The 20,913-nt window shown below is 36.2% G+C and overlaps 1 protein-coding gene across 5 annotated transcripts in view; it reads left to right on the forward strand.

Annotated features, from left to right (window-relative positions):
* The window catches only part of LOC145961583 (serine/threonine-protein kinase MARK2), a 103,437-nt gene that overhangs the window by 38,065 nt on the left and 44,459 nt on the right, over nt 1-20,913 (forward strand). For 2 of the 5 annotated variants that reach the window (XM_083081938.1, XM_083081939.1), the window contains exon 2: nt 4,138-5,646. The exons of 1 other annotated variant lie outside the window; for it this stretch is intronic. In XM_083081938.1, coding sequence (XP_082938064.1) covers nt 5,227-5,646 — 420 coding nt within the window. In that variant the 5' untranslated portion in view covers nt 4,138-5,226. The remainder of the gene's footprint in view (nt 1-4,137; nt 5,647-20,913) is intronic. 2 more of the 5 variants (XM_083081940.1, XM_083081937.1) reach the window with 2 other exon arrangements.

Here is a 20,913-nt window from a genome sequence, read left to right on the forward strand (position 1 = left end):
TCTTTAATATTTTATTAAATTTTTTCTCACCTCTTTCTAGGTAGATATTTTTTTTTATATTTAATTTAATTTTATATTAAGGACTCGAAAAACATATGATTTTTTCAAATCATAGTTATCGTTGGCTGTTTTCGATTTTCAGACAGATGTAATATAAATAAAGTGATGAGGAATTACCATATATGAACCGCTACATCGGGAGGTCATATATCATGACATACGAACGACCCTCGAAATTAATATTTTTTTCTCAGCATCCTCGCGTATTATATTTGCTCAGTCACCCACCGAGGGTTCTTCTCGATGATCGTAAAAGCGAATTCTTCCGCGTAGACGAACGATATAGCGAGGAATTCGCCTCGCCTCGCCTTGCCTACCAAGCGTAGGCAGCGAAAGAGAGTGCATCGTACAACGGAGATATGCACTACTGAGCTCAAGGAGACCCGCTCACACACACGCACGTACACGCATGCAATAATGCACGGTACACGCGCGCGCATCGTCGCTGTCCTTTGCGACGTCGCCTGGTGCATCCGCGAGGACGTAATTTCTCTCAGCGGCGAGAAACCGCCTTCCCTCCTTGAACGTCGCGGACGAACAAAGTGAATTTTCGATTCGCCACGCGTCGCTCATCCGATGCATTCGCTCCCGTCGTCTTTGCATATATCATCCCATTAATCCGCGATCTCAAGATGATTGCAGATTTTTACATCGCGAATAATCCTGCCGATATATATTTTTATCTACATTTTTTTATTATATTTTTAATTATATTAATTAATTTTTTTATTATATATTTTTTAATTATATTACAAATGTTATGATTGAACAAAAATTTCACGAAATTATAAACTAATAATATAGACTAATGTCCACTGTCTCTCTCTATATAATTGTTGTTTATTAATTTAAACGGCTGAGAAACATATTTATTTTTTTGATTAAATTGCGTCAGCGAAATAGAATGGAAATATCATATCCTTAATTTAATAAATAGCAGTTTAGCAGAGATAGCCACGAACTGGATCGCGTGTTTGCGTTTGTCGGCATTTTTTTTTTGGAATGTCTAGCCCGTCCCTTATTTTATGTTTACATGAAAATTATCGGTCTTGTGTCTTTCTATCATAGTCGATGATTCATGCCGCTCACTGAGGAATGTCGACCTCTCACGACTACGCCCGAAGGAGAAGCTCGCCGCCGTTCGTTATTCGGGACACGACCGGATGTCCGCTGTAACATTATCTACGCGAGTGTAGTACGCTCTGTTATCTATATGAAAGTGCGCCTCTCACAAATTTGACGCATATAAAAATTCTCACATATGCAGTTTATCTGAATTAAAAATTTTAAACGTCGGTATTCTTAGATGGACGTCGAAATCGCCAATCAAATAGAAATATTAAGAAACGCGATGTGCAAATATATTGTAAACACTTCAGGATGTAGTCTGCCTTGAGCTTTGGCAAGCTTGAAGCATCGTTTTATGCTCGATTCCGACCGAGAGTAGATGATTAATTTAATTGGATTGGATTGTTCCCTTTTTGAATTATCGAAGACCCGAGTGAATTGACGTTATTGAAAAGCTTTGGTCTTTAACTCTTTCTCTCGCAAAGTAATTTTCTACGGGTCACGCGAGGTTACATAATTTTCGATTAGACAGCTTAATGTCTCCGCGTCTGATAGAAGAACGAGCGCGGCAAAGGAGATGATTGCCAGAACGTTTTAAGGATATTGCGAGTAGTGAATTTATGAATCTTACGAGCCCTCGCGATTTTTCATAATAATTTTCTTAGAGCGCGCTCGCCAAGAAATTTAATTTCTGCAACATGATTTAACAATAGTATCATCGCAATAGGCTATTAAATCACTTTCATGATGTTTACATTGTAACGCATAGCGATATTTTGCATCCTGTCCTATCTAGCTGTAATAATATCACATAAACAGATGCGAGCGCGCATCTTCGGATATTCATGTCGGAAATAACAATAATAAAGATGACATTGTGTTTATTGCATTTTGGATTAAGATAATTTAACGTGGCACAAAAAATTGTATCTCGTCGTTAAAACATGTGTTACGAGAACGCTAAATTAATTTGTGAATTTAACATTAAATCTAAAATGCAAAAAAAAATCTCGAATATTTTTATACACGAGATACATTTTTTTCGGCATCTTATTTTACACGATAATCAATTTTATGCTCACGCACCGTGATTTCATGCGATTATCTGGTATACGAAATAATAACGCAATAAAATTTAACGAACAAAATTCTTCACTAATCGTATAGTTTTTTCCACTTTGATGGCCAAGATGACTTTCGGTTCGCGACTAAATTCGCTTTAAAACTCTAATTAGGACGTATACCGAAAGTAGGTTTCGGATTCACTCTGCATGTTCGGAGTTTCCCTTCGCATGTCTCGCGGAAATAATACACTTTATCACGCTTGCATGAACGAAGTAAAGTCTATACTAATTATTCCGCTTATATAGAAGTTGCGCTTGCGCTTTGACTCAAACGGATTCTCTCATCGCGCTCGTTACGTTAATCCCGCAAGCTACATAACGTCATCAATTTCCATCTCGTCAAACGACGTCATCGCGTTTACGGTCACTTTATCATGGAACTGTGATTCTGAATGAATCTAATGAATAGCTCGCAGCGCATAATCATGCGACTTACATTTTATTAAAAAATTGTACGAAAAAAAATTTGTATACAAAGATACGCGGAGAAATGACATCACGCTAATTATGAAGGTATAATTTAACGACACGCGTGACGTGACTGGAGACGTTTCAACAAGAGACGAATTAATACGACTTCGCGAGAGAGACGATGACCTCGTTCGACGAATAGATTCCGAAGTACAAACGGACTCCGGTAACGCGACTCGTCGTGACTTCCCGGGAAGGTTCATCGGGTGCAGTAACCCCCGGTTAATCGTATCCGCGCCGTAATATCTCGTCCATTATTTTATGCGCGAGTATTTTAAGGGCACGAGATCGATGAACGTAACGAGCGTGCACCCAGGTGCGTTCACGACTCGCATTTAGATTTTCTGCGGTAAGGCTGTGTACTTTTCGATCTTTGCGAGCTATAGTTTATGAATAGCGAAAGACTGTTGGAATGTGCTCATGAGATACACAATTTTAATTCTCTGTATGTAAAATTTAAATTCTTTTTTTTTAATTTTTCTAATTTTTCTAGTGGCTGATAAAAGTTGAAATGGCAAAAGAAATAAATTCTTTCTATTTTTAGTCGTGTTCTAATACGTGAAAATGAATAAATCAATTAATATCAATTGAATAAACACTTACTTGGGAGTATAAGAGACAATAAAAATTCTTTCCACAATATTTTTGAGTATCATTATAAAAGATATATTTCAGATAACATTTATATACATATATTAAATCGTTTAATGAAACATTACACAAAATTGTGGAGAGACGAATAAATATTTACTTAGGAATATAACAGACAATAAAAATTCTTTCCACAATATTTTTGAGTATCATTATAAAAGATATATTTCAGATAACATTTATATATATATATATTAAATCGCTTAATAAAATATTACACAAAATTGTGGAGAGACGATCTTTCTATTTCGCTCTTACGTCCCAAATTAAATCTCGCGCAACGATGGTAGATCGTTTAAATATTTGCGAATCGCGATAAAGGCTTTTCAAGCCAGCTGCCGGGGACGTCAACCTCGACGGCAACACCTGCACCGGCAACTTATACCGCTCGCGCAGACTCTGCCGCCACCGTCGAATCGAAATCGCGCAAACAATAAATTGGCACGTGCGAGGCCATCGTTGAAACCGCACCAATGGAAAAGCGTCGCACAAATCTAATTAATCACCGGCGCTCCGATTGAAAGAGGAGGAAGCCGCGTAACGTCTCGTCGTCGCGTCGCCATTGTCAATCGAGAGAGCTCTCCCGTCTCCTTCCATCTCTCTCTCTCTCTCTACCTATCTGTCTCTATCTCTCTTGTTTGCGTTACGACATTCGCCGCAAGATTGATTTGCGCAAAGATGCCGCGGATGTCGAATCGCAATCGCTAAAATGGCGCGTGCAAACCCGACGACTTCTTTAATCGTGGCCGACTCATTTTCGCAGAACGTCACCCAAGTTGAACGAAAATCCGACGAAAGCTCGACACGCGAGAGAGTTTACTGCTGAATTAGTGTAAACGCGGGGGTCTTCCGAAAGTGTCGAAACAACGCGCGCGACCGCGACAAGTTTGCAACTTTGCGTCACGATTAGATCGTGCGAAAATTCAGCTCGGCGTGATTTACCGCGACGAATGAGTTGAATGACCGTTGAAAATCGCACCGAGAATCGAGGAGACACGCGTCAACGAAGGAGATCTCGTATTGTCGAGAAAAGCGATCGGAACGAAGGATCGTGCTGCATGGAAAGTAAGGAAATTTTTGGAAACTCGATTTTTTTCCGGATGAAAAAATTCAAAAGAGGTCGATCAAGATTAATCTCAATCGATAGCCGTTCATCGATCGCGACATCCTTCGACGCCGGTCCGCTTTCTCCGTCGAACGGATAAATTTTGCACACCTTGTGGAAGCAGTTTAAGTGCGCGGGGCGCACTCGAGTTACCGGATCGACCAGCAGCTGCACTCGACATTCTGTCGCTCAGGAGGCATCGAGATCTCGCGATGGATGTTGCAAACGAGCCAAGAGAGCCGCGCAAAGGATCGTGAAAGGAACGGAAGATCGGACTAACTTTCTCTCATCGTGCTAACAAAGACACTTAAAACTGCGCGATTAGAATAGCCTCTAATATATGATTCATTCTTAGCTTTCCAAGAAGGCGTTCTAAAGTCGTGTTTTAAGCCGAAGAACGACAGGCGCGAACAAAGCAGTCATCTTAGAAGAGAATATCGTCAAGATTATTAGAGAGTGAAAAAGAAAGAATTTTTTTAAAAGAGAATTTTCTTCCCAAGAAGACAATATTTATTTTCAGATCGAAATATTTTAATCTCGAAATCGAGAAAATTATCTATTAGAGTGTAGCTTCTTTCAAGAATCTTCTTGGAACCAGAATTCCGATATCGAACGGTGAAGCCTATTGGCGACGATACGTTTCAGTTCCCCGGGTGGAAACAGAAGCACTCCGTATTTAGAAGTTTATCGTCATCGAAGCGGCCGTACGGCAAGAAATCCAGCAGGATTGCTCCGCACGTGGACGCGATGTACGTGACGGAGACGGGCGGTCACAAGGTGGCACCCGCACCCGCGTCGACGCGGCTGAAGAAGATGGTGGACTACAAGTCGATCAACTACCAGCAGCAGCATCATCAGCAGCAGCAGCAACAGCAGCATCACCATCATCACCATCATCGTCACGAGGGTGGCGGCGATCGAGGCGGAGGGACGCATATCGCCGCGACGGTGAAGAACACGATGCGCCGGTTGTTACGTCGCACCAAGAGCCATCGCGACGCGCCCTCGACGAACGCCTCGACGATGACCGCCGTCGTCGCCAACGGCCACGCCGTGGTACCGCCGCCCACGCGGATACCCACATCGAGGAACGACACCTGCAACGCGCCGCCGCCCTCGTCGGACGTCTACTTCAGACGCTACTCCAGGCCCCGCGCGAGACCTCAGGTAAGGAAAAATGGAAACGAGAGACCTTGTTTTAAGTATTTGAGAGGATGGGTATACTTGAAATTATATGGCAAGACTTTGTTTCTTCTATTTAATTTATATTAGATTAACATATCTGAATAATTTTTTTATATATTTGGCTTTGACCTTTTTTGCTGAGTAAACTCTTTCTGAATTTTGATTGTGTGATTTGAATTAAATCACAATTAATCAACTTTTATGGTAATTTTAATCTTCCATTCGTGATTTTTGATAAAATTATAATTTCTTAAATAGAGTTTCAAACTGTTATAATTTACTAAAGAGATTTAATTTTCTTTTTGAATTAAATCTCAAGAAAAGATAAATAAAGAAATATTGATTGGAAGAAATATTGATTTTATAGGAAAAAAGTTTTAAAAATTTGATATCATTCTTTTATGCTTATAACATCTTTTTCAAATACTTATTATTAGACATATTTAAAAATTATTTTTTTTTGCACGAGTTCAACATTTTCAGAGAATTAATTTTTTTTAATTAAAACAAATTTTGATATTTCAATTATTTTTAAGTACGCCCATCCTCTTAAGTATTTCTCTGTTGTGAGCGTTTCTCCCGATTTTCTACGTAGGCTTTTTGTCACGGGAAGTGACGAGAATTCCCGAGAGTTTGTCGTAATTGATTGTCGGAACGCAGCGAGTCTCCATAGTAATCACATCAGAACAGATATTTCTTGATATGGATTAATTCAGCGTAAAGTATTGTTCGAATAATAATAATATCTGCTAGAAATTATTAGAAAATTTTTACAAAGAGGACAAATATTCATCAGAAATTTCTAATCGATCGAATCGATAACTGAAAATATATATACCTTTCTTTGTCTTTTCGCGAGCTTGAAACACGTGGAATTCTCTGAAAGAGCAACTGGAACCAGTTCGCCGTCTGCGAATAATAGCGGACAAAAAGGACGATCGCAGGCGAGGAAGAAGTCGGGTAAAAGTGGCGGTGATATCGGTCGTTTATTTGCGGCAGGTGCGCGAAATATGCCGCGTGCGGAGATTGCGAGGCTCAGTCGGCGTCGAGTTTAATCGGCCATTGGGCTTTTGATAATTAGGAACGGCGAATGATTGATGGTGCTTGACGCGAGAAAGCGACGGCTTCTCGTTTTCCACAAAGAGCGTATCTTATGAGCCTCTTTATAGAATGATAATATTAGCGCGACGAATTTATTTTATTAATAGTTCTCGCGTTGATCGATCGTATCTTTGATTTTGTTGTAAAATATTTTTTATTACCTTACTTACTCTAATTTCCGCAGTTTCTCGCTGTCTGTTTTCCTTTATTCGTCACGTCATTTCGATGAATCAATTTTTAGTGTCGCGCGAAACAAAAATGTTGAAGGAAAAAGCGAGTCCACTTTCGCAACTGTTTATTATTCGACGTATGATGCGCGCGATCGTGAGAGTGAGATCATCAAAGTTCTCTTGAAAACGTTCGAGGAAAAATAATTTCATTTTGTTTATATTCTAAAAAGCATTTTATGACTGCTAATTTACAAACTTGTGTTTTAGAGAATCTTACGTAAATTTTAAAACTTTAATCAAAGAGTTGTACCATCAATTAATTATATATTGTAATTACTCTCCATCAATTATATATTGTAATTAATCTCCATCAATTAATTATATCGTGATTAATCCGCAAAGATACGAAAAACAATTTCGTAGCGAATAAATTAGCAGTTTATTTTCACAAAGTGATGTAAATCATATTTTGAGGAATATTGAATATTAAATTGAAATAAGATACAAAGTGGAAATTATGAAATTATATATTTATTTATACGTTTACCATAAATCAATTATAAATTACGATAAAAAGATGAAAATGTATTCTTTTTTGTTAAAGATATACATATTTTATTTCGTTAAATCGTCATAGGTTATACCGTATTTTTGTGCATCTTTTTCGGCGGTTGCTTCGATCGATTTTAATGAGATCATGACGATATGTATTTATCGAAGACGTTCCTCGAGAGATGAAACGTGAGACTTCTCCAAGCTTTATGAAATACCTCTCGCAAGAAAAGGAGAGGGTAATGCGAAACTTACTAATTGCATAATTAATCTCGTAAAAGCGTTTCCCGAACGAATCGATCATCGAATGTTTAACTCGCAAACTACCGAGTGTTGGTACGTCATATATAGCGGCTGTTAAAACAAATCAACGATCAAAGTCTACTAATTTAGGATATTTGGCAGCCCGAGGAGAAAATTAAAAGAAGCTTTTTATACTTGAGACGAACTTATCACAAATACAATATACGAAAGAAGAGTAACTTGCTTTATAATTCAAGATAATCGCATCTCGTTTTCTCATCAGGGTATAAAACTCGATAAAGATTTACCATTCAACGATGAACGCAGGGCGTTGAAGCGAGTTAAGCCGGAAACCTCGCAATGTTATTATTGTACCTGGGTCGCGAGGGACAATGCGCCGAGTACTTTCCAATATTACGAAAGTACCTCTAGTCTCCGCCTTCGCGAACGAAGGAAAACTCGCGAGAGGTAATCGAGTCGAGCCGAGCCGAGCCTCACGCGTTCGCGTCTTGTCAATCGCGTAATGTCGCGTTTTCGCTGCTGGTTTCCTTTCACCGTCGCAACGAATCTGTGTGCTGTATACGTGCGAAACATCGATACGATACGCGTGTATCGCGGACGCAAGCTGCAACGCGCCTTCGCACCGTGCACAGGTGCGCGAGCTCCTATTGATGTTGTTGCGAAGGCGAAGACTGCTGCAGTTCGCACCTGACTAACGCGGAGCACAAACGTCAGTCAAGGTTCGAATCCTCTTAATGCGGCCTGTTAATGCTGGTTACTAGGAAGCCCGTGAGTCTCCGTTTACCGTTCATATTTTGATGCGTGACTCATTAGCTTTAGAATGCCGAACTTGAATCATATTCTTCGATCGTACCTAATGAGACTTTAAACGTTTGGAGCAAATCTTGCGGTAAAAATGTTGCTTAAAAATGTTGGATAGGACGCCGAATGCAGGTAGAAATAAATGAAAAATAGTTTTTAATATATCGAGTGCAGTATGATATAATTATTGTGTAATAATAGAGCCAGAATTTTTTTAAGTGTGTAAAATTATAGACTTAACAATGTTAGACTTCTTATCTCGACGTATAATACATATTCTTGTAAGTTTAATTTTACTCTTGCTTCTTCGAGTTCTATAAATCCTTTTCCCGCGGACCTTGAAATACTCCGAGTATTATCCAGAAAGGTCAAGCGTAACGACTGGGACTTGCATTCGTTCTGTACTCTGTAAATTTTTTACTAGATTTATTAAATTTACTTTCAATATATTCTCATTATTTATACACATGAGAGAGAGAGAGAGAGAGAGAGAGAGAGAGAGAGAGAGAGAGAGAGAGAGAGAAATGTGGAAGATCTTATAATAAATTTATAAGATTGTAATTTATATCTCCCGTGGCATTCGCACGTAAATTATGACATTAAAATTATTCTAGTCACGGCTTGTTGCTAATGCAAATAAAGTGGAATGTCTGAAGGACTTGTTCTCGCGTTACAAATTCCATTATTGCTGCTGACATAGTTAATGTATACTCAAAGGGCCTTATATACGGTGTCACAAAATTATCATCGCTTTGTATTATCTTTTAGATTCTTTGAAATTTCTTAATAGCGATATATCAATGATATATAACTGGAAACATTTATCTTATCGCAATAATCGTACCAATTTCTACAACTATAAGTTAAATTTAATTTCTTCTTGTATTATCTACTATTTCTACTATTATCTACTATTATCTACTATTTCTTCTTGTATTATCTACTATAATTGTGGCTCTTGTACGTGCTGCAGCCTGGTGGAGGTATAAGAAACTCTTACTGCACTTTGCCTATTTAACGATCAGGACATAAAATATGTATCTTGCAATAAAGGGGATTAATTTAATCTTCTTAATTTACAACATCTGTGAAAGCTATACAAAAAAGAAATTCTTATATTTTTCATATTTATATTGATTATAAAATCCTCATGTTTATAAATTTTATTGATATAACTAAAAAAGTAATTAGTAATAACAGTATAATACATTGTTACCGCGTGTGATTAAAAAAATTATATTTTTATTACTTATATATATGTGATAAAAATATAATTTTTTAAATTCATATCTAACGTAAAATTAATTCTATTGCAATTTGTGATAAAAGGAATATTTGAAAGTTTTATTTTAATCATGTTATCAGTATATATTATCTGTTTCTGCAGAAAAGGACCCCTATCATTCATTGTTTACGCGTAAACGTCCCGTACTGATCCATTGTAATCTTACGCGAATTAGACCGGCGCCGAGAGTGCGCTCGGCTTCCTGTACGTGACGAGTCGAGACCCCGCTATTTTCAGAATGCAGAAAATACCGGGTGCTCGCTATCAGGCGCACTACACACAAACACACACACACACACAGAGGCAACTGTGTTTTCCTTTCATTTCGAACAGTATCGAGGAAAAGAGAAAGAGAGAGAGAGAGAGAAAAAGGAAGAGTCGTGACGCATGTTGCGCGTTTAACGCGTGTCTGCTTTTGAAAGGATGGAAATGAGCCTTCGTCGCGACAGAACGGATGTGTTTGCGATTTTTTTCATCAAATCGAGAAAAGCGGCAGCACGTCGAAAAGTGCCAGCGGTATCGAATTTTATTGGGATCGTCGCGAGCGAAATGTTTTTACACCGGCGGAGGCAAAATAATCAGCGTGGATTGATTTGTATGCGAATCGTATCGATTCCTGTATAGGAGGATAGTGCCCACTCTTTGTGCGTAAATAGCGTGACGTATTCGCAAACAATCGCGAACAAACCGCGCCTCGGGCATTCTCGATATTTTTGATCGCTCGTTATTTTCGCCCGCGCAAATCCCCGATAATTTATTAGCGACTATGATAACAAATTGCCATCTCCCCTCGCCGAAATCGGCTATTGCTGACGACTCATCCCGTTGAATTTGTGTGAATGTAAAAACGATTTGTAAAAAATTGGAAACTCTCGCGAAGTTGTAGGCAGATCCTCTTTTTATTGTATTAAATCAGAGATACGTCGCTAAACTGCCATTAAATTTGCATGGCATTCATTTGCATGGTGGTACTCCAGCCTTGGAATTTATTCATAAGATGACGAGCAAATGATGATCGCGGCTTATAACGCGTTTAGAATGTTTATGTATTTTCTAAAGTACATAATTAAAAATATGTAAATTAAAAACACGATCGTTAATTAAGCAATTTGAAAAAACGAAGGGAATAAGCAATATGTATAACAATGCATATTATCGTTAATATTAATATTAATATATTCGACTGACTTATATAGTTGTAGTCATTATGATTATTATCCCGAGTTACGTATAAAGTTAGTTAATATTAATGTTAATATATTCCCAGTGACTCATGGTACATTAAATGCGAGTCGAGCAAAGAAAATTTCATGGGTGATGTACAAACGTCCTCGATATCGATTGACACCTTATTTTTCGCGTTTGCGAGCGAAAATGATTAATGCGAGACTAATGATATTGAGTTATAATTACGAAATAACTAGTTTGTCAATCCACTACAGAAACCTATCGCAATTGTTGTTGCGACAGAAATTTTCTCGCAAACTCCCGTACTGTTGCTGTTGCTTCTACAACGAGTCGAGAATATACTTTAAACGATTCACTTCCGCGAGAAACATTCGAGGGATCGTACATACATATGTCGGTATGCGCTTAGGCCGGATTTATACGAACATTGGATGAGAGTTTCATCAAGGCCGCATCTATCAAATAATTCAAGCTCCCCCAACACGTACTACATGTGATTTTGTTGGGAATTATTTGAAACATTCGGTCGTTTGGAAAAAATGTGTAAGGTTGATTGCGACAGTAAGAGTGATAATTGCTTCCAATTAACAGATACATTAATCGGAGATAAAGAACGTCTCTTTAGGTCTGTAAAATGAGCATCCTTATAAGGATATATTTTTTACGGAGAGAGAAAGAAAATGTTCAATCTTTTGTTTTTAATTTTTTTTCTAGAGTGGATAAAAAACGATTATCTATGGACAAATGTGGACAAATTGTGGGCAATCGAATAAAATAAAAATTCACATTTTACATAATAATTTCACAGATCTCATTTTAAGAGTTCCTTGTGCATTGAGACTTGACGACAGACACGTGATGGTCCGCCGCTTCCGTTTTACAAAGATGTAACGTACAAATTGGAACGTCGCGAATTATATTTAGATCATGTTCTCCCAAGATTTCTAATAATAATACCGACCATTGAAGGTTATTGATTCAATAGGTTGAAGCGGTCGACGTGTAAAAATAAAACTTGTGTTCGCGCATTATCGATCGTGGGCGGTGTACGTATTGACTTTACGCGTCATGTGTCCAACTTTATGTATGTTGTGCTAGTCGGCATCTGCATCCGATCGCAAGATTAATAAGAAGTCGATTGCTTTATAGAAAATATTTTATCGTAGTTTAGACATTCGTGCTCCAAGACTCTATTCGCCCGAGCGATTACACTCGAAACGAACGTGTAGCGATACGTTGTGAATATTAATTTCTCCGGAAACATCATTTATCTCGAGTCTCTCTCGAGTGTTTTGTACGAGAGGACTTCAAAATGAAAACCTCTCGGAAAGTAATATTCTTCTGTAATAACGTAAATTGCTTAAGTGATATACATAATAATGCAAGTGTAACTGCAAATATTCAATCTCAAAGTTCACTGGTCAAGAGATTTAACTCTTAGTTTTTACTATTTTTATCTTATGTAATATATTATTTTATATTGATCAAAATTGCTGAGCAAAAATTGGCAATAAAAATGAGATTATCATAAATTATATAAATTTATATAATTTTAATTATTATATAAACAGATAAATATTTTATATAAATGATAGAGAAACATTTCTCTCTTTGAGTTCCACTTCTCGTATTATAAAATTTTTATTAAAATATATGATCAATCTAGCTGAATGCTCGTTTTCTTAAGGTAATTAAGGTATATTCTTAAGGTATATTTTGTATTTTTATGTTATACTTTATTTTTTTTAATTTTAGTAGGCTTACATATCAATAGATTTGACACAAAAATTTACGATTATTGAAACATTTGTTATTGATGTTTACATCGCTCATATGATATAATGCAATCTCATTCTTTCCTCATGTAGTGGAAAATACCACGCCCGTTAATGTTTACGCACTTGCGCGCGTGACATACGAGTAGCATGATTAATCGACCGAAATTTTATATCGCGACAGTTTTTATTACGACAAAATGGTTTCGATAAGTACATACGTCAGCCGCGCCTGGTTTTACGACATGGCGTCGCTAAGATAACGTGTTACATCATACGAATTTATCCGAGTTTCTGACGACATACAAAAAAATATATAACCTTAGTCTCGGTTATATACACAATAACAATAAACAGTCCATGTAAATAAATTCCTTAGTAAGTCTCGCAGAGTCTTAATCTCGACTTGCTATTTATACGCAATATCAATCATGTATCAAAAAAGTGCTTTCTACAAAGTTTAATATATTTCGAAATGCATCACGTAATTATCCTCATAAATAATATATTATAATATAATATTATAATAAAATTATAATATATATTTTTATTATAATATTATAATATTATAATAAAAATAATAATTCACGTATAAGAGTAGCTTTCGACCCGGTAAATCAATTCCCAAATGCAGGAAAATTTTACGATACATATTTGATAACGATTCATAAATATTTCACATATACATACTAATAATGTTTCGCAAATATAGCAAAGAATTTCCTCGTAACGAAGCGATAATACAGTTAATCATTTACGTAAGAATCATGTTTGCTGCTTGTTTAATACGAGCCTAATTAACTCGACCTTTTAATTCGGCATATCTATTTGCTCATCTTAATGAGCTTCTATATTGTTTAAGTTCCTCTTATCGACTTCCTCGTAATTTATCGTCTTAGCAAAGTGAAAAATACGTGCAAAAATAACTTGCGAATGCCAAGAATAATAATGTTTCAGCTTAAAAATAGCGTCGATAATAATGTACGAAGCAAAAGACATATAAGAAGTGTATTGAAGTATAGTAAAAGAAAACTAAAGTTTCCGCAAAACTCTCGTTACACTTGATCGATGCGATTTTCCGATCACGGTTTTTCCTTGTTGAAGGAATGCAGTGATGAATGGATGTATCGCTTGTCGGCGATTTTTCCATTTTTGCCGGTTTGATAGCGATTCATTATCCGGTCGTTATAGCTGTCTCGTGGAAAATGCTTTACAAATATCTCGCGGGCGCAAATACAGACAGGATTTTAAACTGAAAGACGTCAGCACATAACAAGTAGCAAGGCATTCCCCAAGATGGCAAAAAGATTGCGACTTGAGAAAAAGATTGATTTATGGTATTCGAGCATCAATATAAATCGTATCGAATTCTTGTTAATGAAATGTTAAATATTTACCGGTACATGTTAAATAAAACACGTTATTTACCGGTACGTTATAATAATTACTTTGAATTGACATAAAATAATGATCTTTGCGGTACAACTTGACATTTTGATATTTTTTTATCTGAACACAATTTTAAGCTATAATTTCTACTGCTTTAATTTTAAAAACATAGATTAAAAAAGAAATATTAAGGACATAGAAAACAACTTCATTTTAAAATAATGTTTTATATACTATTAATAAAAAATTTTAAATACCTATAAAAGTAAATTTATTTATAATAGCAAGTTTTATTTACACAGGTTTATCTCCCAATATTTATGCTGAGAATAATAAAGATTATCGAAAGGAAAGCAATTTGTAAAGAAACTGTTGCGATTAATATTGTTATTAAATTTAAAATTTTAAAATAGTCCAGAACTCTATACGAATTTATTGCTGAGCACTATCATTTTTCAATCATATTTCTATTATTTTGAAGCATGTGATGAGAGAAAAAAACATTTTATTTCGTATATGCATTTGCTAATCCATAAGGAGGCGTCTGTTTAAAAGAGTTTTTATGACACTTTAATTATCGTATGATTTATTGCGATTTTAGGCGCATTCATAGATTAGAAAAATAAATGCTATATATATTTTTTTTATTAAATTATTTCTTATCATTTCTTATTTGAAAGCTCATTGTTATTAATTTATAAGCATAAGTAATTTATGAATGTCACAGTGATATATCTTTCGTGAATCACTCTATTAAATGCGGTAAGATAATAATTTTATTCTTTATATATTTGTGTTTTTTTTATAGAAATAGAAATATAAATCTCTCAAAAAAAAAAACTTATCGGGTTTTTGCGATTTTTACTTTGGTATTATGAAACCGGTTTTCTTCATTTTGCGAAATATCTGTAACTTCAATAGCATATTATGAGTGGATATTAAATTTCAAAACTGAAGCGATTATAACACGAACCACGTGTAATAGAATCTTTGATTTAATCAAAACGTAGAGAAAAATTACATTTACGAGGAATTCTCTTTAAAACATAGTGTTATATTACATTCAAGTACGCAAAAAAAAGCATTGCGTCAAGGTGATACTGCCATAAGAAATCAGAATAAAATTATCTACCGTGCTAAAAAAAGGTACAGAAACGAGTCGGGAAAAGGAAATCACTATTCTCGCCTGTGAGTGTTCGATGAAAAAAAATTCAATCCCGATGCGATTATAACGGAAAGCGTGTGTTCTTTGATCTAATCAAAAGGTAGAAAAATGCTGTTACGTGAAATCGAACCGAGATCATTTATGGACTCGACGTTGTACGAAGTACGTCGCCGAAAATAGGTCGAAATCGATCTCGTGCGCGCGACCTTCTTGTAAAGCGCGAAACGATCGAGTCGTATATTTATGATCGATAAATTTCGTCATCCTGCTCACAGCACGTACATGCTCGTAGTCTCTTACAGAGCGAACCTTGCTCCTCCCTTGCCCCTCCGGAAAGCTAACCCGAATGGATTTTGCACGGGTTTTCGATGCGGGTCCATTTTCGCGGTGATGAATGGTCAGATTTATCGCGCCGATACCAGCGAAACCGGAGGCATCGATGCGGAATAGATTCTTGCGAAATCCATCGGCGGTTGACTGACTGCGGTAATCGTGCCATTGCCGAATACGCTTTCTACAAATATGGCAAATCAATTTCCCTCACAAGAGAGAAATAATTCCTACCATCGTATTCGTACATTTTGTCTCTGTCAATCTTAATTTTTACAATCGATTCTTCGATCAATTTTTGAGGCCGATCCGTTGCACGATTAAAATATCATCAATCAGCTCCACTTATTCCCTCAAATTTTCTCTCACTATTTATTGATGCGACATCGCTTTTGTGGTATCGTTATGTCACAATCGCTTAATTATGTCTTAACGTATGTTAAATTTACTGATTCCCTCTGAGATAGAAGAATGATGCACGAGATAAGTTATTCCGCGAAAGCGCCTGATTTCACGAAATAGGAAACTATTTTTGCCTCGCGTCAGCCACGTGTTGGCATGTGCATTTATAAAGTCGTAAAAGGCACCTTCATCGTTTATCAGCTGTTGAAGCGCCTGAATAGACATTTTCGATTCACGGACGATGATTGTGCGCCGGAAGACGTTTTCATATAATTCATTTCTTATGAAAACAAGAAATGTGAAAATAATAAATCTTTTTAGATTTTCTAGCGTTTCGAATAAACACGATTGATATCAGTACGCTGAATCAATAAGTTTCACTAGTATAATATATAGTTCGCGATTAGATTGTCATCTGCATAATTAAACGGAAAAGCAAAAATATTGTTTGATCGATATTTGCATTGCAAGTTCGTATTCTTGGTAAATACAAGTGTTCAGCTTCGAAAACATGATGTTATTCGCTACTATTTGAATCAAAAGCATTAAGAAAGAGAGAGAAAGATGGAAAGATTCGGATATTTCGGAAATCAGGGCAGCGTTCTTAAAAAAGATTATACACAAAATAGCATTTTATTTTTTTTATTTTTAATACACGCACGTGTACGCAAATATTTCGAAATCGTTGTAGAATGACATTGAACACGTCATAAACTTTATTCTTCTCTTAACACATTGTATAAATAATTATTCAGAAATGTATGAATTATTATTCAGAAACGCGCATTCCTAATTCGACTGATAATTTGGAGACAATTTACACCATGTTCATTATCCGGGTATTCGAAGCTGGCATTAATTACGCCATTTACGTTGCAGCTGTTTGCATCGGCGTAATTGTTTGGTTGATGATGTGAGGACAATTAGAACGTTGAATAGCTATTGAGCCTGAGGCTCCAGCCATGACAAGAGTAATTATATGTCTGTATCTAACTATAGATACATATTATATACATACACATATACGAATGTTTGTATTTAACAGGGTGTCTAGCGGTCACAGAAATCTGAAAAATCGGGAATTGTCAGAGAATTTCATAATTCTTGAAATGTCAGAAAAAAGTCAGAAATTTTAACAATTTATCTGGATTTTTTTTTACATTATTCAACATTTTTTTCTCATTAATTTGAAATTTTTTTTAAAACAAGTGTAGATTTCATCTTGGCTCACAGTGCGCTAATTTTTTATTTTTGCTGAAAATCGGTTTATCTATGGGCGTGTTCTGAAATTTATATCTTCACTTTACCAGCAAATAAAATGAATATTTTTGATATTGAGTAATGAGCCTTATTTAAATTCTATATTTTTTGATAAAAATAGTTTAAAGACTTTTGATTCAACTCATTTAATTGATTTACGCAAATTATGCATTTTGAAAAAAGTAATATTGAAAAATCGACCAGAGAAAAATAATTCTTGGCTCTGGAAAACCTGGAAAAGTCAGCAAACTTTTTCTGAGTCCGCAAAACATTCTGATTTATTTATTTATTTCTACAAGAATCTTTGTTCTTTTTTGTTCTTTTAGAATTATTCTAACAGAATCAATTGCCTTATAGTGTTCCGAGCGATAAACTTCTCCTTGTCGAGACACGTGACGTGCGATGGAATCGAGGATGAGCACATTCAAGTGTCATAGGTCACGAGTAACGAAGAGAGGAAATTGCGAGTCGATAGTCTCGTAAATTGCTTACAGCAGACGCGAGTTTTTCCGAGGTGGTTCAAAGGGAATTAGAGAGAGGGATTGATTTTCCAGGCTTGACGATCTACTTGCGAATCCGCCGTTACGGAAGAAAACGCTCCCCTTCAATCGCTCAAATTTAAATTCGCATTTCGAAATCGCGATGCGAAGCTCGAGAGATTTACTCTCCAATTTCTCACGTTATTATGCGTAACACGAACGTATTAACGACCGTTCCCGCAAACATTCTTATGATCTTATTTTATTCCAGGATATTCTGATACATGCGTGAACGCGAGCCTTGGAACGGCAATAATTATTCGCTTCGTGAAAAATGTACTCGCGCGAACACAAATGCATTCGTTACGGGAGGAAATGAACATGCCAAAATATGATGGCGAGCGTGAAGGTCGCGTTATTTCGTGACTAAATGGCATAACGAGAAATGAGCAAAAAGTAAAATATCTATGTGTATAAGACTGCGTGACAAATTTCTCATTCTAGCTTCTCGTTTCATTCGCGTACATTCGATAAGAAGAATACAGGGTGTATCCGAAATGATGTACTAAACTTTAGGAGCGTATTCTAGAGGTCAAAATAAGACTTTTTTTCCTATGAACATGGGTCCGCAAATGAACTCCCCTCCGAGCTAGAGGCCCCTAAAGATTGGGGAAAAAATTAAAAATTGGCTGTATTTCAGAAAAAAAAAAGGTTTTGACGTTACCTATCACCCTCTCTTGAGAGATAAATAAATTTGCATTGCGGGTGTTTGGTCAATTTCACACATTTTCGAATTTTAGCTCGGAGGGGGGTTCATTTGCGGACCTATGTTCATAAGAAAAAAAAGTCTTATTTTGACCTCTAGAATACGCTCCTAAAGTTTAGTGCATCATTTCAGATACACCCTGTATAATTCGGAAACAAAAGAAATTTGCCCAAAGTAAAAAAAAAAATATTTAAAGTGTTTGAAAATACGTTCAGAGTTTATTGATCCACACAAATGAATATGCTAATACATTTTTAATTTATAACGATTACACCTCTCTCCGTGAATAAACATGTAATTCTACGCTGCTATTACACTTGGCCCTTCAATTATGTTTGCCGTGATACGCCACTTGCGGTTGACGCGACTTTAATGTGCATATGCATATATGTATAATCATTACGTGCGTGCAGATGTGTCATGCGTGACTCTTCCTCGTTCGGAAAAACGAGTTCACTCTAATGCACTTGAAAGAGAGAGAGAGAGAGAGGGAGAGAGGGAGAAAAAAAAGAGAGAGAGAGAGATCCTTTTAACGCTCTCCTTGGAGCTTCTCTAACGCAGCACGTTATTAAGAACGCCGATGCTAATCACGTTTAACGTGTGGGAAAGTTGCATCGACCGTGCGTGGGTCGCGAAACCGCATCTCCGCGTTTAAGTTTTCTCGCTTCGAGGAGCCCCGGTCTGTTAATAATCGCCGCTCTAAGGGATAATGTGCGGGGAAATCTTTGGAAGAGTCCGCTCACGTCGTGAAAGACGTTCCTCCGTCTCTCGATATATCGATCGCTGCAAACTATTCTCGTTCCCTGTAACAAATTAACTGGTAACAACGTGACACTTTGCCCTCGTTCGAAATTGAGAATTTGCAAGCAAAAATGTTTCAACCCTGCCTTGCCTCGCGACGTTTTAAATTACGCTAGGAAACTACATTATTTAACGAAAACAGTCAGATAACATTATCTGCAAGTATTTTTGTTCTTATCATTACAAATTTTATAAATCAATCTATTTTAAATTTTACGAGAAACACATACATACGCGTTGTACGAAACAGCGGATTTAGATAGGGGCCGAAAAGTTCATCGCACACAGAGAAAAATATCATTCTACTGCCAAGAAAAGCGATTACTCAGTTTATTTTTCTTTTTTTAAGTAATAGTTTTCTTCAACAAAGAATATATTCTTGATAATAGTCTTAAAATATACTCATCACAAGTGTTAGAAAATCTCATTATCATGTACTCGAAAGAAGAATTTATTTTTTCTTTAAGAATATTGTAAAATTGTATCAAAGAAAAGTCAAACTTATTTTACGCCAATTTTGTAAACAAACCAAATTTTTGTTTTAATTTAATATCTATAATTTCTTGACTAAAATACTGAACTTACTAGAATTCAGAATATATTCAATTAAATTTAATTGGTGAACTTATGATATATTTGCGGATATACAAACTTGCGATATACTTGAAACAAGTAATATTTACTTGAATGCAGTATACATTTTTCTCTGTGCAAGCTCGTCAACCTCTCGAACTCGCCGCATACTTGCACGAGGTCAACCGTGCTCGGTCACGAGGCGAGAGGGATAACGACATAACGCGATCGTATAATGCATCGTCCCGGCATATGTAATATTCATAAGTTTCATAAGCACACTTTTCTGCCTTCGTTACCCTCCCCCAAGAGCTTAACAATACGTGAATTTAATCACGTGCGCGCCGATATTACTTTCACCGTTGCCTCATAACTATGCATTTGGGTGCAAAACACCGCAAGAGCATAATTATCGACTGGTTCCGCGGAAATGCCCGTGTTAATCGCTCCCGTAAAATACCGTTACAATAAGCATGACTCACCAAACTGGTAACTCTTATGCAATCGAGAAAGTTTACGATTTTTTGACAAATGTATTTTTAATCGAAATTTTTTATTAATATGTATTTTTGTTTTAAATTATATACATAAAATGTATATTTATTTAATGAGATGGATTTATATATTTAATATATTTATTTAACGAAGTAAAGTTCTACAGTTTTCAAGATGCAATTATTAGAGTTTTATATTTAACATTATGCAATATTTTTCTCTCTTTTCTCCCTTTCTTTCTGTGGAAAAACTAATTTTCTTAAAGCAAAAATTCACATGAGAAAAGGACAAAGAAAGATTCAAGCAATGTTTAATACGCTTTTGAAGCTTGGAATTATTTGATGCGCGGTACTTTTTAATAAGATACAATAACAAAGATATATACTCGATTACATCTCTTTGCTTTCTATCTCATATTTCATTCGGCGAGAAAAAGTAAATGCGTGTCTATAG

This window comes from Camponotus vicinus, unplaced genomic scaffold (genome assembly GCF_025532165.1).
Source record: "Camponotus vicinus isolate PSW18456_S1 unplaced genomic scaffold, iyCamVici1.0 SCAF_11, whole genome shotgun sequence".
Lineage (NCBI taxonomy): Eukaryota > Metazoa > Arthropoda > Insecta > Hymenoptera > Formicidae > Camponotus > Camponotus vicinus.